The sequence below is a fragment of the Rhinatrema bivittatum genome, chromosome 4, assembly GCF_901001135.1.
Source record: "Rhinatrema bivittatum chromosome 4, aRhiBiv1.1, whole genome shotgun sequence".
NCBI lineage: Eukaryota > Metazoa > Chordata > Amphibia > Gymnophiona > Rhinatrematidae > Rhinatrema > Rhinatrema bivittatum.
In genome coordinates, this window is record NC_042618.1 from 106808068 (window position 1) to 106827807 (window position 19740).

The 19740-nt window shown below is 44.0% G+C and overlaps 1 protein-coding gene across 5 annotated transcripts in view; it reads right to left on the bottom strand.

Annotated features, from left to right (window-relative positions):
• Positions 1–19740, bottom strand: part of CAPN3 (calpain 3) — a 238611-nt gene that overhangs the window by 123885 nt on the left and 94986 nt on the right. For all 5 annotated transcript variants that reach the window (XM_029598629.1, XM_029598625.1, XM_029598628.1 and 2 more), the window contains 5 exons: positions 19543–19620; positions 10956–11116; positions 9375–9544; positions 3436–3447; positions 482–690 (listed from right to left, as the gene is read on the bottom strand). In XM_029598629.1, the coding sequence (XP_029454489.1) occupies positions 482–690; positions 3436–3447; positions 9375–9544; positions 10956–11116; positions 19543–19620 (630 nt within the window). The remainder of the gene's footprint in view (positions 1–481; positions 691–3435; positions 3448–9374; positions 9545–10955; positions 11117–19542; positions 19621–19740) is intronic.

Genomic DNA, 19740 nt, shown 5'->3' on the forward strand with positions numbered 1-19740 from the left:
TGAGAAGAGGGAAGAAGTGAGGAAGAAAACAGAAAGGATTGGTCCAGGGATCAAGCTTAGGGGAAATAAAAGGAGAGGGCAGAGAAAGACTGGAGATCAAGGTGGGGGGAGAAAGAACTGGAAAGGAGACAGGACCAGAGATCAAGCTGAGGGGAAGGAAAGAGGAGTGAAGATTGAGTTGGTGGGGAAAGAGAGGAAGAAAGGAAGATCAAGCAGGGGTCTGGGGGAAGAGAAGGGATAGGACTAGGGATTGAGATCCCTTATAAGTGGATATTTCCCAATAGCATTCACGCTGCAGCTGTCAATGTATTTGTGAAAGAAACAGAAGCAATTAAAAATGTACCAACCAATCATTTCCCAGGCAGTGAGCAATAACACCAACACCATTATCATTACCCAGTACCCTGTATTCACCATTTTCATGAAGAACTAAGAGAAATTTGGCTTCCTCAGAAAGCAAAGTCTAATACATTGAACTTACTCTGAGAGGTTTCTTTTCTCTGAGAACACCCTCAAGATGAACTCTCCCTCCTGGTGAGGCTCGTATGTCGATGGGATGATGACATATTCGCTGGGAGGCAGTCGAAAGCGCTCGGAGATTTCCCTCATGTTGATGTATGACTTACATTTAGCCTTGGAGGCATTGTAAAGGAAAAAATCCTTCTGCAGGTGTTGCTTGTTACCATGCATCTAAAGAAAAGACAGCTTTGTTAAAAAAAAAACAAAACAAAAACCCAACAACAACCTCTGATAAAAATTAATCCAGATTTCCTTCACCTTGTGCTTTATATTTCAATTTAGAGGTAAATCCACTGAACATGTTTGATCTCAGGAGAGCAAATTGTATCATAAACCCAAACAGAAAGAGGTCTGAGAGGTGATAGTTAGGAGATATGAATTAAAAAAAGAAATAATTTCTCATGGTATGAAAATAGATATTCAGAGCACACAGGAGAACTACTGATGCTCAAACAGGGTCTGCAGGAGCACAGCAGGCAGGCACAAACGGACAGATATAAATTAAGTGGTTCTTATTTAATAACATATTTATATTCTGTCTTTATCAGCCACAGCTGACATAAAGTGGATATTAAAATATAACAAAAAAATAAAAACAATAACATATAAAATAATGATCATAAAAAATCATCCTCATTAAATGAAAACAAGATTATGTAAAAGAACACAAATCATAAAACAACTTTTTCCTCTCACAAATCATTACAACAACCACCCCAGTACATCCTCCAACCGCAGGATACCACATTAAAGCATTAAAACTTCTCTCCAACTCTTTGTATAACCTAACAATTCATTTGCATCAATAATGGGGCTTATCAAGATCTCCACCAATCATAGAAAAGAAAAAAAGTCTTCAGCGTTTTTCCAAGTGGGAGATAAGTCCAACAACCCTCTGATCTGAGCAGGTAAGTTATTCCACCACCTAGGGGTCACTTCTGAAGAGCTTTGAGCCTGGTTCTCACCCTTTAAATAACTTTCACCAAGGGAGTCAACAGCAGATACTCCTGGCTCGAACCCAAAAGCCCTTGCAGCTGCAAACCAAATCACCTTCTCTTGAAGAATCATTTCCTGATAAAGCTCGGAAGATAAGACCTTAAATTTTACCCAAAGTGCTACAAGGCAGCTCGTGAAAGGAGAGCAACATAGGAGTCACTCTCTCCCAACATCTTCTGCTGCTACTTTAGCAACTGAATTTTGGATGAGTCTGGCTGCCATCTTCTATGTGATCCATAAGCACCTTAAATGCTACTCAGAGGCGAGTCTGTAAACGTCCAGCATTTAGCATCCCTCAGATCCCATTATCAAGTCGATGCAATATCGTGCACTGAGCCTAGCGCACAGGTTAACGAGCGCTTGGACGCATGTTTTGGACGTGCATCCATAACCCCTTATGCCGTAAGTGGATTAGCGAGACCAAAATGCGCATCCAAACCCGTGAGTAGCTAATAGCACTCGTCACATATAAATGCCATGTTGATGAGGCTATAAGCTAGTACCCCCTGAGGTAAAAAATAAATGTGCCCCCAACACGCACATTTTTACTCTCAATATTTAACGCCTGTCCCAGAGCAGGCATTAAGTCTTGAGGAGCCCCTAAAGAAAATACTGCTTTTCTGTAGTTCCTTCGACTTAATATCATGGTGATATTAAGCTGGAGGAACCAAAAAAAGGAGAAAGGTAAAAAAAAAAAAGTTAAAAAAAACTGTCTTGGCAGCAGGGACACTCAATTTGCCTGCTGCATCACGTGCCTGGGAGAGGTAGATGAGCGCACATTAGGAAAACAGGCGCCCAGTTTGGATGCACGGTTTTAGCGTGTCCTGAATGTTTATTCTTGCTTGATAAGTTTGAGCCCAAGCACTGCTCCATCTTGCAGTATCCGTATGGGAGCAGTTTTGACACTTTTTAAACATTCTTTACACTTTGGGCAAAATAGGAAAGCTGACAGAAAGGAATATTATTCTTTTACCCAGTCACTACCAAAAAATGTTAACAACTTTATCTTATTTTTAAAGGCTGGATAAAGTTTTGCATGCAAAAGCTTCTTTTAAAGGTTCGGTGCTGCTTCTTTTGCTGGAGACCACCCTGGGAACCTTCTTAGATCTCTCTAATCTTAATCTAAGCCTCGTGGGTTTTTGTTATCACAACTTTTCATTCTCTTTTTCTTACACACTTGTTCTGTTACATCTCACAGTTGCAGACCACACACTTTTATGTGCATGCAAACCTTTCACACGTAGTCACATTTTGTATTCTCAAACATACTACATATATCAATAGCACTATGGATTCCCAGGACACTAGGAAGACCAAAGGTTAATGATACTATCTGCATACATCAAAGCTATTTTAGCAAGCATGACTCAGACTCACACTACCTAAAGCCCTAAATATTACAGCTATATACAGTTATAGCTTTATCACCCAATCTAACTATATCACTCATGTCCTTCCTTCACATCACATACACATTAACTCAGCTTATACTTAGGATCCTATGATTTTTATTCACTAACCTCAGTAAATAGTTTGTTGCTAAAAAAAAAAAAATTTAAGTTACAATTTTGGGTGAATTGAGGCCTTAGTTTTCAGTATAATTAAACAAAGAAAAATAAAGAAAACAGAAAAGAAAAATCACAAATGAGAGCTAACACATCATTGTGATACTGAGAGCCTAGATGCTATATAGCTCTTTCATTTGTGTTAAATAACTGCATGGAAACTTATACCGATATAGATATTTTGTAAAACTGTAAACCACTTTTGAGTGGGTTTGACTGAAAGGCTGGGAAGCTGGCTAATAAATGATCTAAATAAATAAGGGGAGAATTTTCCACCATTACACAGACACAAAAAAACAATTCAAGCTGAATACATTACATTAAGTTGTTATCTCCTCTTTCACTCTGTTCATACCTCTTTTGGTACCTTGAAGAGAAAAGAAAGAAGATCAATAGTTACAGCATATAGAACCCTGCTACTAGAAGACACTGAATATAAGGACTGTAAGGAAGACTATGATTGATTTAATAAGGAAATAAAGTTCCTTTTCATTTGGTGAGACTCGTTAGGATCCTTTGGCATAGCAGAGGTAGTGATGCCCAGATGCTCACTTACATAAGGATTCCAGCCCTATTGGTGTACACAGCACTGTACAAGACAATCCATTACTTCACATGGTTAAAATATCCCAGCCCTAGACAGCTTATGAACTAAACTTGAGCATAGCAAGGTTAAGGTGATACTTTGAAATGTAAAAAGAGGTCTCATGGTATATAGCACTGTTGTTCAACCACTCTACTGCCAGGCACCCCCATAGTTCTTCAAGTTCAATTATGTATGACAGCTTTTCCATCTAATTAAATGTACATTTTTGTTGAAATGAGGACTTATCACCAGGAGCGTCAATTGCACAGCTCTGTCACTGGTGATGCATCATGGCCATCTCTGACAGTAAGGCACTTTCCTAATTTCATAGTAATAAAACTAAATGGCATCATCTTTAGATTCAAATTTAATTTCTTTAAAATACTTTCTGTATTAGCCAATTTAAGAAGTATTTGGCTAGTGAGGCAAAAAAATAAAAATAAAAATGTTTCAAGTATTTTCAACACAAAACTTCTGTGAGAGAATGAGCTGAATGACTGAGAGGCAGAAGGGGTGCTCAGGGAAGACAAGGAAATATCTGAAAACTGAATGAATACAGCAGCGGGCAAAAAAACCAAATAGAACATTAGGAAAGATCCAAAAAGGAATGGGGAAGAAAATGGAAAATATGAAATCACCTCTGTATCAAGCCATGGTGTGACTGCACCTTGAGTACTGAATGCAATTCTGATCACCCCCATCTCAGAAAAGACATAGCAGAAATAAAAACGGCGCAGGCAAAATGATAAAGGAGATGGAAGGGCTCTGCTATGATGAGAGATAATGCAGGCTGTGATTCTTCAGACTGGAAGAGAGAAGGCTGAGAGGGGATATGATACAAGTTTATAAAATCACAAAAGGGGTGGAATGGGTAAATAAAGGAAGGTTATTTACTCTTTTAAAAAATACTGAAACAAGGGGACACTCCATGAAACTAGCAACCAGCAGGTTAAAGCAAATAGTAGAAAGTACTTTGTCACTCAGCACACAATTAAGCTGTGGAATCTGTTACCAGAGGATGTGATCAAGACAATAAACACAGCGTGGTTTAAAAGAGGTTTGGACAAGTTCCTGCAGGAAAAGTCCATAACTCATTATTAGCCAGGTAGACTAAGAAAACCCATCGCTAACCCTGGGAGTGAGTAACAGGAATTAGATCTAATTTATGGGATCTGCCAGGTACTTACGACCTGGATTGGCCACTGTCAGAGACAGGATGCTGGGCTCGATGGACTTTGGTCTGACCCAGCATGGCAATCCTTCCAAAGTTTAACCAAGAATCAATTTGGCTGTGTCTGAGAGACGTAAAAGAGTTGGCACCTCAGTGTTGCTTGACACATCATACATAACCAGTTAAAGATGGAGTTCTGTGCATTTTTTGTTAAGAGAATTATGTTGAATGGACCATTTAATCACTTATCATTGAAGGCTGTGATTTTGGAAATATCTGTTTTGTAAATCAGTCCTCTTCTTTTTCTTAATAAATTTGTGATACTTGTAATTTATTCCAACAGTGGGAATATGACAGGACAAACAGACCCTGTACATGAATTTGATAAATATTCTTAAGGCCGCTCCGATTTCGGAGCGGCCTTGGAGGGAACGGGGAAAGCCATCGGGGCTCCCCCTTGGGCTCGGCGTGCACAAGTGTGCACCCCCTTGCATGTGCCGACCCTGGATTTTATAACATGCGTGCGGCAGCGCGCGCATGTTATAAAATCGGGTGTACATTTGTGCGCGCCGGGTAGCACGCACAAATGTACCCCGCGCGCGTAGGAATTAAAATCGGCCCCAGAGAGCGTAGCTAATGGTGCTCATCACATGTCAATTCACGTTGATGAGGCTATTAGCTATTTCCCCCCGATGCAATAAAGAAATGTGCACCCAACGCACACATTTTTACCCTAAAAAAATAACGCCTGCCCTGATCAGGCGTTAAGTTTTGAGGAGCCCAAAATGTTGACAGAAAAGTAGATATTAAGTTGGAGGAACAGAAAAAGGAGGAGAATGTTTAAAAAAATTAAAAAAAAAAAAGTGTGCTGGCGGTTAGGTTAGGAAAAGGGACGCTCAATTTCACAAGCGCCCTTTTCCTAACCCACTGACAGCCACCTCTCCTGGGCACCCACTGTCAAGGAGGTGCTAGGGGCACACAATTTCCCCTAGTGCCCCCTTTTTACTGTGGCAGCCCATTCGCATATTGCACTGGGTGCCCCGAGAGGTCAAGTGACGTGCATTAGGAGAGCGAGCGCTCAATCATGAGTGCCCGTTTTCCGCGCGCCGATATTGCATCGGCCTGAATGTGTGTTGAGTGTGCTGGCAAGGAGGCCAGGTCCGTATGTTAAGGGGCTCCCTTTGATGGGATATGGGAAGAGGTCAGGTTCAGAACTACTCCAGCACTTCCTTCAGGGGTTTTGGAAGCCACATTAGAGAACGATCGGAAAGAACCTGCAGGGGCTGCTTCAGAGAGAACAAGTTGGGTATGGATCTGAGCCGTACTCCATACAGGGAGCTGCAGGGATGTTACAATGCCAGCAATTAACATGAGCAACCAGGTTCCCATTATCACAGTACCAAAAATATAAAAAGATGAACTGATTTGATAATGGATGATTTTTTTCTAACATATAGCACCTGATTCACTACATTTATTTATTTTATTGTATTATTTATTTGTATGATTTATATTCTTCCTTTCAGCCACTTCAAAGCAGATTACATTCAGGCAGGCCCGGATTTAGACTTAGACAATTGCCTATGGTGCCAAATTTCGAAGATGCTAAATATCCAGGTCAAAGAGCTGTCTGCTTCCAATTGCTTTAGGGAAGTATGGCAGTACAGCTTCAAAGGGGCCACCATGGCACTCTGCCCCTGGGTCACAAATTCTTAAATCTGGCCCTGCATTCAGGTACTGAAGGATCAGGATTTTGGTGCACTTTTAAAGATAATGTAATATTTCATATGAAAGATGCATGCTATTTGTCATGGTTTCACCTGCTGTGCAGTCTCCCTGTGCCAAGGTTTGCCTGCTACACAACCCTTATTCCACCAGGTGAGCCTCGTTCCTAGCTCTGCCAGTTAGCTTCTCACTGGTCACACCATGCCTCAGCCCTACTTAACCCAGCCTGCTCAATGCCTCAGTGCCTCTTCATTGAGTCACTGTGGCTCTCTGACCTGGCCACTCTTTCTTGGTTATCTTGTCTTGCCTTGCAGCCTACCCAGGCCTATTTCCTTGCCTTATGGCCTATTTGGGCCTTTGGCTTGGCTTATGGCCTTTCTTGGCCTCTTGCCTTGCTCTGTGGCTTCCCAGGCCTCCTTGCCTTGCTCTGTGGCCCCCTGCGCCTCTCTGCCTTAACTTACGGTCTCTGGACCTATTAGAATTACTTTGCCCAGTCTTTTGCCCTTTTACATGTCTTGTTCAGTCCTGTCCTTGTCTAGTCCAGTCATTTCTGTCCTTATCCAATCCTGTCCTTGTCCAGTCCATGTCCTGTCCTGTCTAGTTCAGTCCCTTGTCTATTCCCCGGGCCTTTCCCTTGTCCTTTGCCACAGATCCAGCCCCAGATTGTGCTCTGTATCCGGTCCTCAGCCAATACTTGTATCCAGCCATTAGCCAGTATCTGTATTTAGCTCCCGGCCAGTCCTTGTATCCAATGCCCAGCCAGGACCTGTATCCAGCTTTCAGCCTGTGCCTGCTCTCAGCTTCCAGCCTGTGCCTTCCCTCAGCTTCTAGTCTGTCTTGCTTTGTCCAGCCAGCCTTGCCTCGCCTTGTGCAGCCTATGCCTGATCTCAGCTCTCACCTCATACCCCAATGTTCCCCAGAAGACAAATCCTAATGGCCCCCCAAATCCAAGGGCTCAACCTGCAGGGGAGGGGGTTGGTTAGGCAAGAGACCAGCTCCAGTCCTGTCCTTCAGCCCTGTAGTGCCTCTGTCGGGGTGCTCCCTGACTCCAGCCTGTCAGCCCATGAAGGAATGAATAAGCCAAACAGCCCCCATTGGAGTGGATGCAGGGTTTCCTGCCAACCCAGTTAGACCAAAACAGATTCTAATCATTCTGCTATTGATACTGGGAATTGTGTTTCTGCCCCAGCACCTCAAGCCATTTCAGATTCTGTGTATCATTTTATTTGTCCTGCCTGCCAAGTTTGGAATCCTTCACGTTTAGAATGCATTGTTTGCCACTTCCCTAATTTTAAATTGTGGGACTGTATTAAATATTAGTCTACAAACTCTGAATCTGTAAATATCTGTAATAGTTGTACTGCACCTCAACCAGATCCCAAGCTACAGATTCTACTTCCTGATGATACAATTGCACAACAGAGCCTAGTTTATTGGAAGTGCAACAAAAGCCCAGACTAAATGGGATGCGATTCCTTAATCCCACCTGGTGGAAATGTGAATGCCTTCCTGGGTATATGCCTCCTGAAAGAGCCTGTCCATTTTGTTCTGCAATCGGTTCAGTGTCAATTAACAGTTTATTGTGTACTATGTATTAAAAATGTATGATGATGTGGTTTCTCCTACTAATAGTTTAAAAGGCATTCATTCTGCTGGGAAAGCTTCAAGCCTAGCTGCTCTGAAAGCCACAGCTCATCCAGACTCAAGTAAAATCAGCTACAAAGAATTAAAACCGGCAACTTTGTCTTCTGAGAAAATCTGGACTCCACTAACTGCAATTCAAAGAAACCTAATACCTACTGACCACAACCCCCATGAAAAATGGGACCCTGGAGGAGGGTGTCTTAAAGAGAAAGGTACTGTCTCATGCCCTGATGTTCCCCAGAAGACAGATCCTACTGGTCCCCAGAAACCAAGGGCTCAACCTTGGGTTCTGGGTGGGGGTGGGGGAGTTGGTTAGGCAGAAGACCAGCTCCAGTCCTGCCCTGCAGCCCTGTACTATCTCTGTGGGGATGCTCCCTGACTCCAGCCTCCCAGTCCATGACACTATGGTATAAGGATTCATGGATGTAAATCACCTTGTGTTGGCATTAGATAAAGCAATTATAACAAGTCTCCATAAATAAATAACATAAACGGCCTAACCAATTTCATTAGAATCTTTCTCTTTCCTGCCTCACTGCCCTCACCTATAGAACCATATGGAATGCATTTCACATAAACCAGATAAGCCATCTCTCAATGGAAATACTAAATCCAGATTCCCATGAGCAGGTGGTAATGTTAGAAATTTGTTGTATGCCACCTGCAGCCTGATTTGGACAGGCAATTTAAAAATAAATAGATTAGTTGTTACTAAACCTCACAGGCAAGACAATGCTGTTGCAATCAAAGACTAAGAACCTCCCACCCCCCAGAAAATGCTTTCATGTTTTGTGTTTACAAGTATAAACAGAGACACATGGTTGATAACACGTCTACAGCATGAATGCAGTGAAAGTGTCTACTTAGAACAGCACAGCTTCATTTCAAAGTCCTCTTATCAAATATTGAGCATAAAACATCTTGCATAAGAAAACAAGATAACTCGGTTGTATTGTACTGAATATACGGGTAACACCAGAGACAACTTTACACTGCTGAGTCAGCTGAGAAATCCAAGAGAGAGACTGAGTGCCTCTGGCAGCCCTGGCATCCTGTATGAATGCATGCACAGGGCAGCCATTACCCAGAGCAATGCCCATGTGGACCACAGAACTAGAAGGAGGGAAGAAAATAGTTAGACCCCCCCCAAATCCAAGTTCTGCATTACTTCATAAATCGCAAAGCCTATGGTGAAGAGGTTGGCTCCCAATTTACGCTCCTTTCTCCGGTTCTTCTGCATCAGTGCCACCAAAAAGCTGCAGACGACTTCTTTGTCGTCGGGGTCGTCATCTTCCTCAAAAAGCTTCAAGCGATACTGAGGATTGGTCCAAAATGTGTCTGTGATACCAAAAAGGTAGAAATTCAGAGGATGGAGGGATCTGGCACAAGAAACACAGAGGCCATGCTTACACATCTAATGATCTGATCTGGCAAAGATCAAGCACAGCAGAAAACAAAGGAAGCCATCTAATGAGTCCACAAAAATACACAATGACTTAAAAAATAAAAAGGGGTCTACACACGTACATCAAATGCTTTAAAAAAAAAACCCCAACAACTTGCACTAAATTGTATGAGGCCAATATTCAGCACTACTTAGCTGTATAAGTATGGACTTATCCAAATAAGTGGCAGCGGCTGAATATCCAGTCCTCTTCAGCAGCCACCTTTTAGCTGAATAAGTACTTATCCAGCTAAATATTTAGCCAAATAAGTGGTAGGTGGGATACGACAAAGGACTTGATTTATGGCCTGGGCCACATGTACATTTCTACAAGTCTCTTAAATAGTACTGTAGGAACACACTCACTTAAAAGAGTTGTGAGACCTGTTTATAATCCCATAATCAATTAATCCTGCAATTTTTTTAAAGGTGAATAAGTACAAAAATGTTAGCTTGTATCAAAAAGCTATTTCAAAGGGAAATCTTCCAGGACAATCACCGGATGTATCCTTTCATTAGAGTGTCATCGTGTGTACATTTTGCACTTTCACATTTAAAAATGTTGGCAGGCGAAATGATTAACTGATTGCAAGCACAACTTGTTAGAGCGAATGCATTGCTAAAGTTCTAGACGATAACCTGCTAGAATTATGGGGGCAATTTTCAAAATAGGGCGCATTGATGTGGAGAATGCGGGTATGTTTATCTGCGAGTTGTACACCATTTTTTCAAAGAAAAAGCACAAGCATACTTTCCCTTTGAAAACTACCCTGAGAGAAAGCACCCGCTTTATCTGCGGGCAGTTCTTCCCTTGAAAATAACACACTCAGAGTTGAAAATGCAAACTATGCAAATTATTTCCCTCCCTTGAGCTCAATATGGACCCAGGACTATCTACTTTTTAGCCAGCTAAATGTTCACGCATTGTTGATCCCTGTGTACGCAATTAGCCAGGTAAGGCGCGGGTGATTTTCGGACAGTCAATTTACTCAGATAAATCAGGACTTACTGAGTAAATGGCTTTTGAAAATTGCCCTGCCTAACATAATTTAGTGTGAACTGTGATTTTTTTTTTTTTAAAGCATTTGATATATAGGTAGCAATTCCTTTTTCACTAAAGACAAGCACGTGCATGAATAACAGCAGAAGAGTTTACCCTGCTACTTCCTTCTCTCTCCCAACTTAACTGCGCCTCCCCCTCAACGTCCACCAAGAATGAGAGACATAGCAGGTGAAAAAGGAACGAGCCCACTCCCCCCTCCTCTCTCCCCCGCCAAGTCAAGGATGATGTGAGAAATCACACACCTGGGTAATTGCGGCAGCCACCTGCTGTGCAGCCCCTGACCCAGCGCCCCTCGTTCACAGAGACGGTCCACACCTGGAGACTGTCAGACTCAAGAGCATCTGCTGTGAGGTTGCAGATTTCAAGCTTTGTGAAGTTATCCATGAAATCCTCGAATGATATCCTAGGCAGGGGAGAGAGGTGGGGGAGAAAAAAAATGAGAAGCTTAGGATAGGCCACCTTTTCATAATTTCTTGGACAGAAACAACAAAACACATACGAAACAAATGTCAGATGCATTAAGAAAGCTGACTAGTAAGTCTACAAAGGGTTGTCCAGTGACTCCAAGCTAGTTTGTTTTACAATAGGATGAGTAGTTAAAAGCCTTTTGTAACCCAAATCTGGACTAGCTGTCATTTATATATTGGTAACTGGGGTAAGCCTTTAGAATATACCTGCTTTATAAGCAGACTGAGGTGGATATTACTTGCCTTATTTCATTAAATAAGAATAGGCTGATCAATAACAATATCCATTACCAAATTTCTCCTTATATATTTACAGCCCCAAAATCATACTTGTTGATACTCAATCACAATTCTCCATTAATTGGTTTTCATGTGTGTTCTGTTAGTCTTTCTTGACTAGATTCTAAGCTCCAAAGAGTAGGGACAGTCCACTATAGGCCCAGGGTCATTTTGTAACATCAATGGTAACTTATACGGAAGCTATGCATATTTGTTACATTAATTTTCCAAGTACATAAGTCTGCTTGTGAAATTATCCAAAATAACATGCACAAACTCACCCACATGTTAATTTACCTACATCTTTTTAAAAATCAAAAGTATGCATGCAAATTCAAATTCCACCCCACCTCCTGCTCCTGTAATGTCTGTTTTATTTGGACATCATAGTATGCATGAAATCAGGTTATGCACATACATTTTACAACACAAACACTGGGCAATTTTCAGGGCTGGATTCAGGCACGTGCCTAGGGTGCCAAATTCTGAAGTCACCCACAAATTGCCTCACTTCCTGCTACTCTCTGATTCCCCCCTCCCCCCATCCTATATCAGGACCATTTCTTCCATTAGGCAAGCAAGGTGGTTGCCTTGGGGGGGGTGGGGGGTACGGCAAAACCAACGAAAACTCTAGGTGCCACCAACCCACTTGTAAGGCATGGAACCTGACGAGAGAAAGGGATGGATGCTGGACAGAGGTAGGGTGTGGAGGCAGAGAGAAAGATGGGTGCTGGGTGGGTGGCGAGACGGTGCTGAGCAGGTGAAGGTAGGGTGGAGAGAGAGAAAGGATTCTAGGCAGGTAGGGGATGGAGAGTGAGAGGATGCTAGACACTGTATAAAGGAGGAAAAGAGACTGGGGTGCTGCTGGTGTGCTGAGCAGGGAGTGAAAGGGAGAAATAGATGGATTCTAAGGGAAGAAAAGGAGACAAGCTGACAGGGGGATATAGAGAAGGGATGGTGGGCGCTGTGATCAAGAAGAAAAGGAAGGGAATGCAGGACTTGGCAAAGAGTAAGAGGTAGAATCTGTACCAGAACTGCAGCCTATAGGCGGGGGAAGGCACAAGATTGAAGGTTTGCCTAGGGCACTTAATATCCTAGTGCTCGCCCAGCCCTTCATCCTTGGTCCCCTGCCTATGGGCGCCAATTTCCACACATAAAACCCGTGTTTGTCATTTTCAAAGGAGTTACGCATGTAAATGTGACATACTATCGTAGCAATTTTCAAAAGCTATTTACTCGAGTAAAGTGCACTTACTTGAGTAAATCCTATGGACAATTCAATGGCATATATTGTAGCAATTTTGAAAAGCCCACTTACTTGAGTAAAGTGTATTTACTGGAGCAAAAACCAGTTTTGCTCGAGTAAATGCTTTTTAAAATCTACCCCCTAGTGTTTTATGTGTGGAAATTATCCCCGTTGGCTCCATAAAGCACTGCACACCTCTGGTATGTGCGAAGCAAATCATGATAATGACAATAACAATATTATTAACATATTTCCCCCTGTAATTGGCCAATCTCCATTGGCTTCCAATATATTGATATATCAGTTTTAAGATTCTTGTTTTAGTTTGCAAAACTCTTCATGGTCTGGGCCCACAATGGTTTTCTGCTGATTTAGGGATTTATTGTCCACCCCGAAAAATGTGCTCATCCTCTAAAGCAGTGGTTCTCAACCTTTTTTCTGTCGGGACACACCTGACAGATGGTTCTCACATGCGTGACACACTGACCCATGATCGTCACGGGGCTAGATGTAAAAGTACAGTTTGCATCCACGGGAACCCCCCTGACCCACAATAATGGATGTAAAGCAGAATTATGACATTCCCCATACAACTCACCCTACAAAAAAGATATTCTGGTTCTGGTGTCATCTCAGTAACAGCAACTCAAACTCCTTCTATTTCCAGGCTCAATAGCCCTACTTATGAAAAGACAGCAGTTTACCACCAATGCATGTCCTCTTGAGAAAACACAACAAATAAGACTGATAAAATGCTTACATGCTAGTAAAATATCTCATCTCGGTAACAGACACAGAACCGACCTAACATACTCCCAGGATCTGTAGTAATGCACATAAACTAATCCGCACACAGTTATACCTGTATTATGGAATACACTCAAATAGCAGCAACCCTATCTATGAAAAGGCAACACTACAAATATTAAATCAGGCCCTAAAAACCAATACACCTCCTATTAGGAAAACAGAACTAGCCAAGCAGCTATAGATCCCCACACAGAAATAATTGTATAACTATACTAATAAGCAGAATAAATGTTTCACAACAACTATGAACAGAATAACATCCAACAATTAAAAACTCATAAAAACTATTAAAAATTCTCCAAACACCAATAAAATATTTCAAAAAAAAGCAGACACATCACATAATATTAAATAATTAAAATGGCAGTCAATCAAGAAAAATAAACTTAAAAAGCCACCTTTACTTACCCCCTCCAGCAGCTCTCCTACCCCTCTTCCATGCAGGCCGTAGCACACAGCAGAAGCAGCAGTAGTGGCTAAGCTCTATACTCATGGTCCTCTTCCTTAGTGCCCATGTCTCTCTCACACACACATACACCATACCAGTCATGCCCCCATGACCAGTTTCTGTCTCTCACACACCAATCATCTCCCAAACAGTCTTTGACAAACACACCAGTCACCTACCTGAACAGTTTCTCTCATGCCATACACACACACAGGCTTCCCACTCCCGTGTTCTACTTACATATACGGGCTTCTCACTCTCATAATCACTTTCTCTGTCTCACACACACTCACCAGGCTCTCACTCCCATGCTTGTTCTCTCCACATGCACAGGCTTCTCATTCCCATAATCACTTTCTTTCTCTCTCTCTCTCTCTCTCACACACACACACACACACACACACACACCAGTTACCTGATCTCTCTCATGCATACACACACATAGGCTTCCCACTCCCCTGTTCTTTCAGATATACAGGCTTCTCACTCCCATGCTGTGTCTCACACACACCCAGGTTTCTCACTCCCATGCTCACTCTTCACATGCACAGGTTTCTCATTCCTATAATCACTTTCTTTCTCACACACACACACACACACACTCCAGTCACCTGATCTCTCTCATGCATACACACACAGGCTTCCCACTTCCATGTTCTGTCTTACATATACAGGCTTCTCCCTCACATGCTGTGTCTCACACACACCCAGGTTTCTCACTCCCATGCTCACTCTCTTCACATGCACAGGCTTCTCATTCCCATAATCACTTTCTCTCTGTTACACACACATACATACACACACACACACCAGTCTCTCTCTCATTTCCATGCTCGCTCTCCACTGCACAGGCTTCTCATTCCCTGAATCACATTCTCTCTCTCATATTCACACACACCAGTCTCTTTCTCTCATACACACCGTCACCTTACCAACCAGTCTCTCTCTCTCTCTCATGCATGCACACACAAACACACACACACAGAGGCTTCCCACTCCCATGCTCTCTCTCTCACATAATCAGGCTTCTCACTCCCATGCTTTCTTTCACACACATCCACCACCACCCCCCCCCCCCCCAACAGCAGGCTTCTTACGCCCATGCTTTCTCACATACCCAGATTTCTCACTTCAATGCTTTTTCTCTCTCTCACACACACACACACACACACACACACACATCAGTCACCTCCCTGACTAATGTCTCACACTCTCACATACACATCAGTCATCTCCTTGAGCTGTCACTTTCATTGTCTCTCACATATACACATATATCAGCTCTCTGACCAGTTTCTCTCACTCACACGCAGGCTCGCAATCACACGCAGGCTGGCTGCTTCTTTCTCTCACTCACTTCCTCTTCCCCGCCCCTCCCCGAGCACAAATGGTAGCTGCAGCGGCCTCCTCCTCCAGCCCCCGCAAGCCAAGAAAGAAGAATCCCATCGGCCGCGGGAGGCTCAAGCTGCTCTCTCCTTTCCCGATTACCGGCTGCTTCAATTGCTCGGGGGCCGATGCTGCAGCCGCCGCTGCTACTTTTACACACGGCACGGCTCTTTCTCCTTCCCGCGCACGGTGTATCACTTCCTGTTCCGGGTCACGGGGGGGGGGGCAGGCGCGGGAAGAAGAAAAGGCCGAGCCACAAGTGCCACAGCTTTTTTTTTAGCACTGCTGCCGTTCCCACTGGGCTTGAACGCGTTGATAGCCCGGCGGCAACGGCAGCAGGGAAAAAAGAGCAGCGGGAGGGACCGGGAGCACGCGACACAGCAGCCGGTGCTTGGCGTTTCTCGGAGCGCGTTGCCGTGGCTCAGTCTGGTTTAATTTCATAAAGCGCATTAGCTCTGCTCCGGTTGTCCCAACTCCCTCCCCCCTTCCCCAGCAGTGGACGGACTAGCTCGGCGACTCTTTTACCCTTTCCTCCTCCTGTGTGTAACTGTCTGGCAGTCCCTACTCCCTCCCCCCTTCCCCAGCGGTGGAGGAACGGGCTGAGCCGTTTCTCGGAGCGGCGACTCGTCTGCCCTTTTCTCCTCCTCTCTGTGACACCCAGCACCTAGCGCAGAGCTCTATGGTCCGCACATGCGCGGTAGAGCTGCTCTCTACTGCGAATTTGTGGTCCGTCGGTCAGAGCCCATTTATATTGTAGATAGCATGTGTTGCTTTTACGTCCAACACATGGCGCTGTTTTTCCCAAAAAGCATGCTTTTACCTGTCACAGGTGTGACATCTATATAATATAGCTTTATAAAAACACGCACGTATTCGACCTATTGCCAAAGCAAGGCCTGCAGGCAGGGACTTGCCTTATATAGCCCCTGAGCTGTGAGGTCATTAGTAAGGGCTGTGAGACGTTTCACGCCATGGGCCCTTTAAATTGTGCAGAGAGATGTGCGCGCATGTGTGCCTAAGGGTTGGGCTGCAGAGGAAGATGTCTGCGGTGATCCTGCCATGAAGAACAACAGTGCAGAGTCAGCGGCCCAAGCCGCGAAGAGCGATGGCGGCATTCAGAGCCGCGAAGTGGGAGTGTTGAGTTGGCAGCGGCTCTGAATGTCACCCTGGGCCTGCCTCCACTGCGGTGGTGCGGTGTTAGGTAAGTGAGGCCAGCAGTGGAGCCTTGCAACCGGCAAACGCAACATTACATTAGAGATATTTTGGCTTCAGGTCACATGATTATACCTGTCAAGGGTTGACTTAGCATGCTTTTGGGAATTGTTGAAGTACATGCTGCACAGAACACACACAAGGGAGTCAGATATACACCCATGGGCTGGTTTTGAAAAGATCCGACAGGCTAATATTTTCCGACAGTCTGCCCCTGTTCAAGATGAAGCAGGCTTGCAGGCCTTCCATCTTCATATTCAGGCATCCGTGTTCTCTCAGAATGTATATGGAAGCAGCTAATGTAAACTAAATTCCCTCGGCAGAACATATTACATGTAGGTTTATCAGGCCCTGCCTCATGGAAAACCTGTAACATTCCCAATCTAAATCACCTGCAATATCTGCCTGTCTAATTTCGCTGATGCTTCTCATTGCTTCAGTCTATTTGCATTTTAACAGTATGGCTTTAGCCAATAATGTTGTATTGTAGCACCTAATAGTAACAAGATGCATACTTACATTCAGGACAGTGCTCAAAGGAATCTGCCCAAGCAAAGAAGCAGACACTTGGGTACGATCCCCAGATGGAAAACTGCCCTCCCCTCTGCAACCAAAATGGCCTAAAGAACAGAGGGGTTAGTGGGCGGGAGATGTAAAGTGCATGTGGAATTAGTTTTTTAATCTACGCATGTACCTTAGTGTACATATGCAAAGTTCACGGGTCCCAAAATTTCAACGCGAGAACATGCAGGGAGGCTCCCTTTGAAAAATGGATTTGCTGGTCCCAAGGACCAGCAACCTCCCCTCAGGGGTCTGAAAATTATCCCCCCTATGTTCCGTTTTCTGTCTGTAACTGACCCAAATGCAATATAGAAGTAGAACTCTTAGAACAAAGTTTGCTATTACTCTTGGAAGACTGCATAGCTATGCAGGTATCCTTCACTAATCCAGTGAGATTTCTGCACTCATAGAAAAAACTGGAGGATTAACTTCCCTTCCTAACTCAGGAGTTATGCTTCCTGTCTGAATCTACTTTTATTCTTTGAATAAAGTGATGTGGAGGGGGCAAACAGAATGATTTCTCTTACTATAAACCTTTTTCAGTTCATACCAATTTTATTACTAATCAGCTAAGATGGCGGCCACAAGAATGCAACGTTGATCAAACATCCTCTCTCTAGCCCCTGAAGCTGTCGAAACGCTGTCAGTGTCGGGCATGGAACATTGAGCAGGGTCAAATAACCCATTGAAAAAAGATCATCATTCACTGTCAACTTAAGATAAGTACAGATTAGTATTATTCTGCTCTTCTTGAGATTAAGATCGTGAGTAGGGATGTGAATCGTTTTTTGACAATTTAAAATATCGTCCGATATATTTTAAATCGTCAAAAATCATTAGAGCTGCGATACAATAACAATTCCCCCAATTTATTGTCAAAAAATCGTAAATTGGGGGAAGGGGGAGGGGAAGGGGGAGGGCGGGAAAACCGGCACACCAAAACAACCCTAAAACCCACCCCAACCCTTTAAAATAAATCGCCCACCCTCCCGAACCCCCCCAAAATGCCTTAAATTACCTGGGGTCCAGAGGAAGGGTCCCGGTGTGATCTTTTACTCTCGGACCTCCTGTGCATTGTAGAAATGTTTTTTTGTCCCCCGACGGCAGGAGCGTAGGAGATCGCTCCCGGACCCCCGCTGGACCCCCAGGGACTTTTGGCCAGCTTGGGGGGCCTCCTGACCCCCACAAGACTTGCCAAAAGTCCAGCGGGGGTCCGGGAACGACTTCCTGCACGCGAATCATTTTTCCGTATGGAAAAACGATTCGCGGCAGAGATCGCTCCCGGACCCCCGCTGGACCCCCAGGGACTTTTGGCCAGCTTGGGGGGGCCTCCTGACCCCCACAAGACTTGCCAAAAGTCCAGCGGGGGTCCGGAACGACCTCCTGCAGTCGAATCGTGTTGCCGTACGGCCGGCGCCATTTGCGTAAGGCCGGCGCCATTTTCCGTACAGAAAAACGATTCGCGTGCAGGAATTCATTCCCGGACCCCCGCTGGACTTTTGGCAAGTCTTGTGGGGGTCAGGAGGCCCCCCCAAGCTGACCAAAAGTCACTGGGGGTCCAGCGGGGGTCCGGGAGCGATCTCCTATGCTCCTGCCATCGGGGGACAAAAAAACAAAATGGCGCCGGTGCTACCTTTGCCCTGTCATATGACAGGTCAAAGGTAGCGCCGGCGCCATTTCTACAACGCACAGGAGGTCCGAGAGTAAAAGATCAAACCGGGACCCTTCCTCTGGACCCCAGGTAATTTAAGGCATTTTGGGGGGGTTCGGGAGGGTGGGGGATTTATTTTAAAGGGTCGGGGTGGGTTTTAGGGTTGTTTTAGTGTGCTGGTTTTCCCGCCCTCCCCCTTCCCCTCCCCCCCACTGGACCCCAGGTAATTTAAGGCATTTTGGGGGGGTTCGGGAGGGTGGGGGATTCATTTTAAAGTGTCGGGGTGGGTTTTAGGGATGTTTTAGTGTGCCGGTTTTCGATTTACACGATTTACACGATATTTAAAAAACCCAAACTGCGACGATCCGATTCCCTCCCCCTCCCAGCCGAAATTGATCGTTAAGACGATCGATCACACGATTCACATCTCTAATCGAGAGAGAATTGTGATTGACATTAAGAAAAAAACTTATGCTTTAAGCTTGATGATGAAAGACATTTTATGTGCATTTAAAAATTTAAAAATAGCAAAATTTGGGAAGATTTAATGAAAAAGAAAAACAGCACAAACATTAAAAACGGTATAGTACACATTCAGCAGTAGCCAAAAAGCAAGGCTAGTACTGCTGGCTAACTTACCAGACAATATTATTGAACTCCAACATTATCATCTTCTTTGTTATTTATATTACATACCAATTTTTAACAAATATCTTTTTTTTTTCAAAGATCTGTACTTTGTGTGAGACAGAACAAGCTGCTAGCTCACCAGAATTCGCCATCCTCCAGAATGTCATGCTGCAGGCGCACTTTCTCGGATTTCTCAATGACATTCCACTCCTTGGACCTACAGAAAAAAACGAATAGCAATCTATCTCATTATGTGACAAACAGGTCAAGAAGACATAGCTACATCATTGGGAGTCCTACTGCTGTTCAAAACCATTGAAGCCAATTCTATCATAAA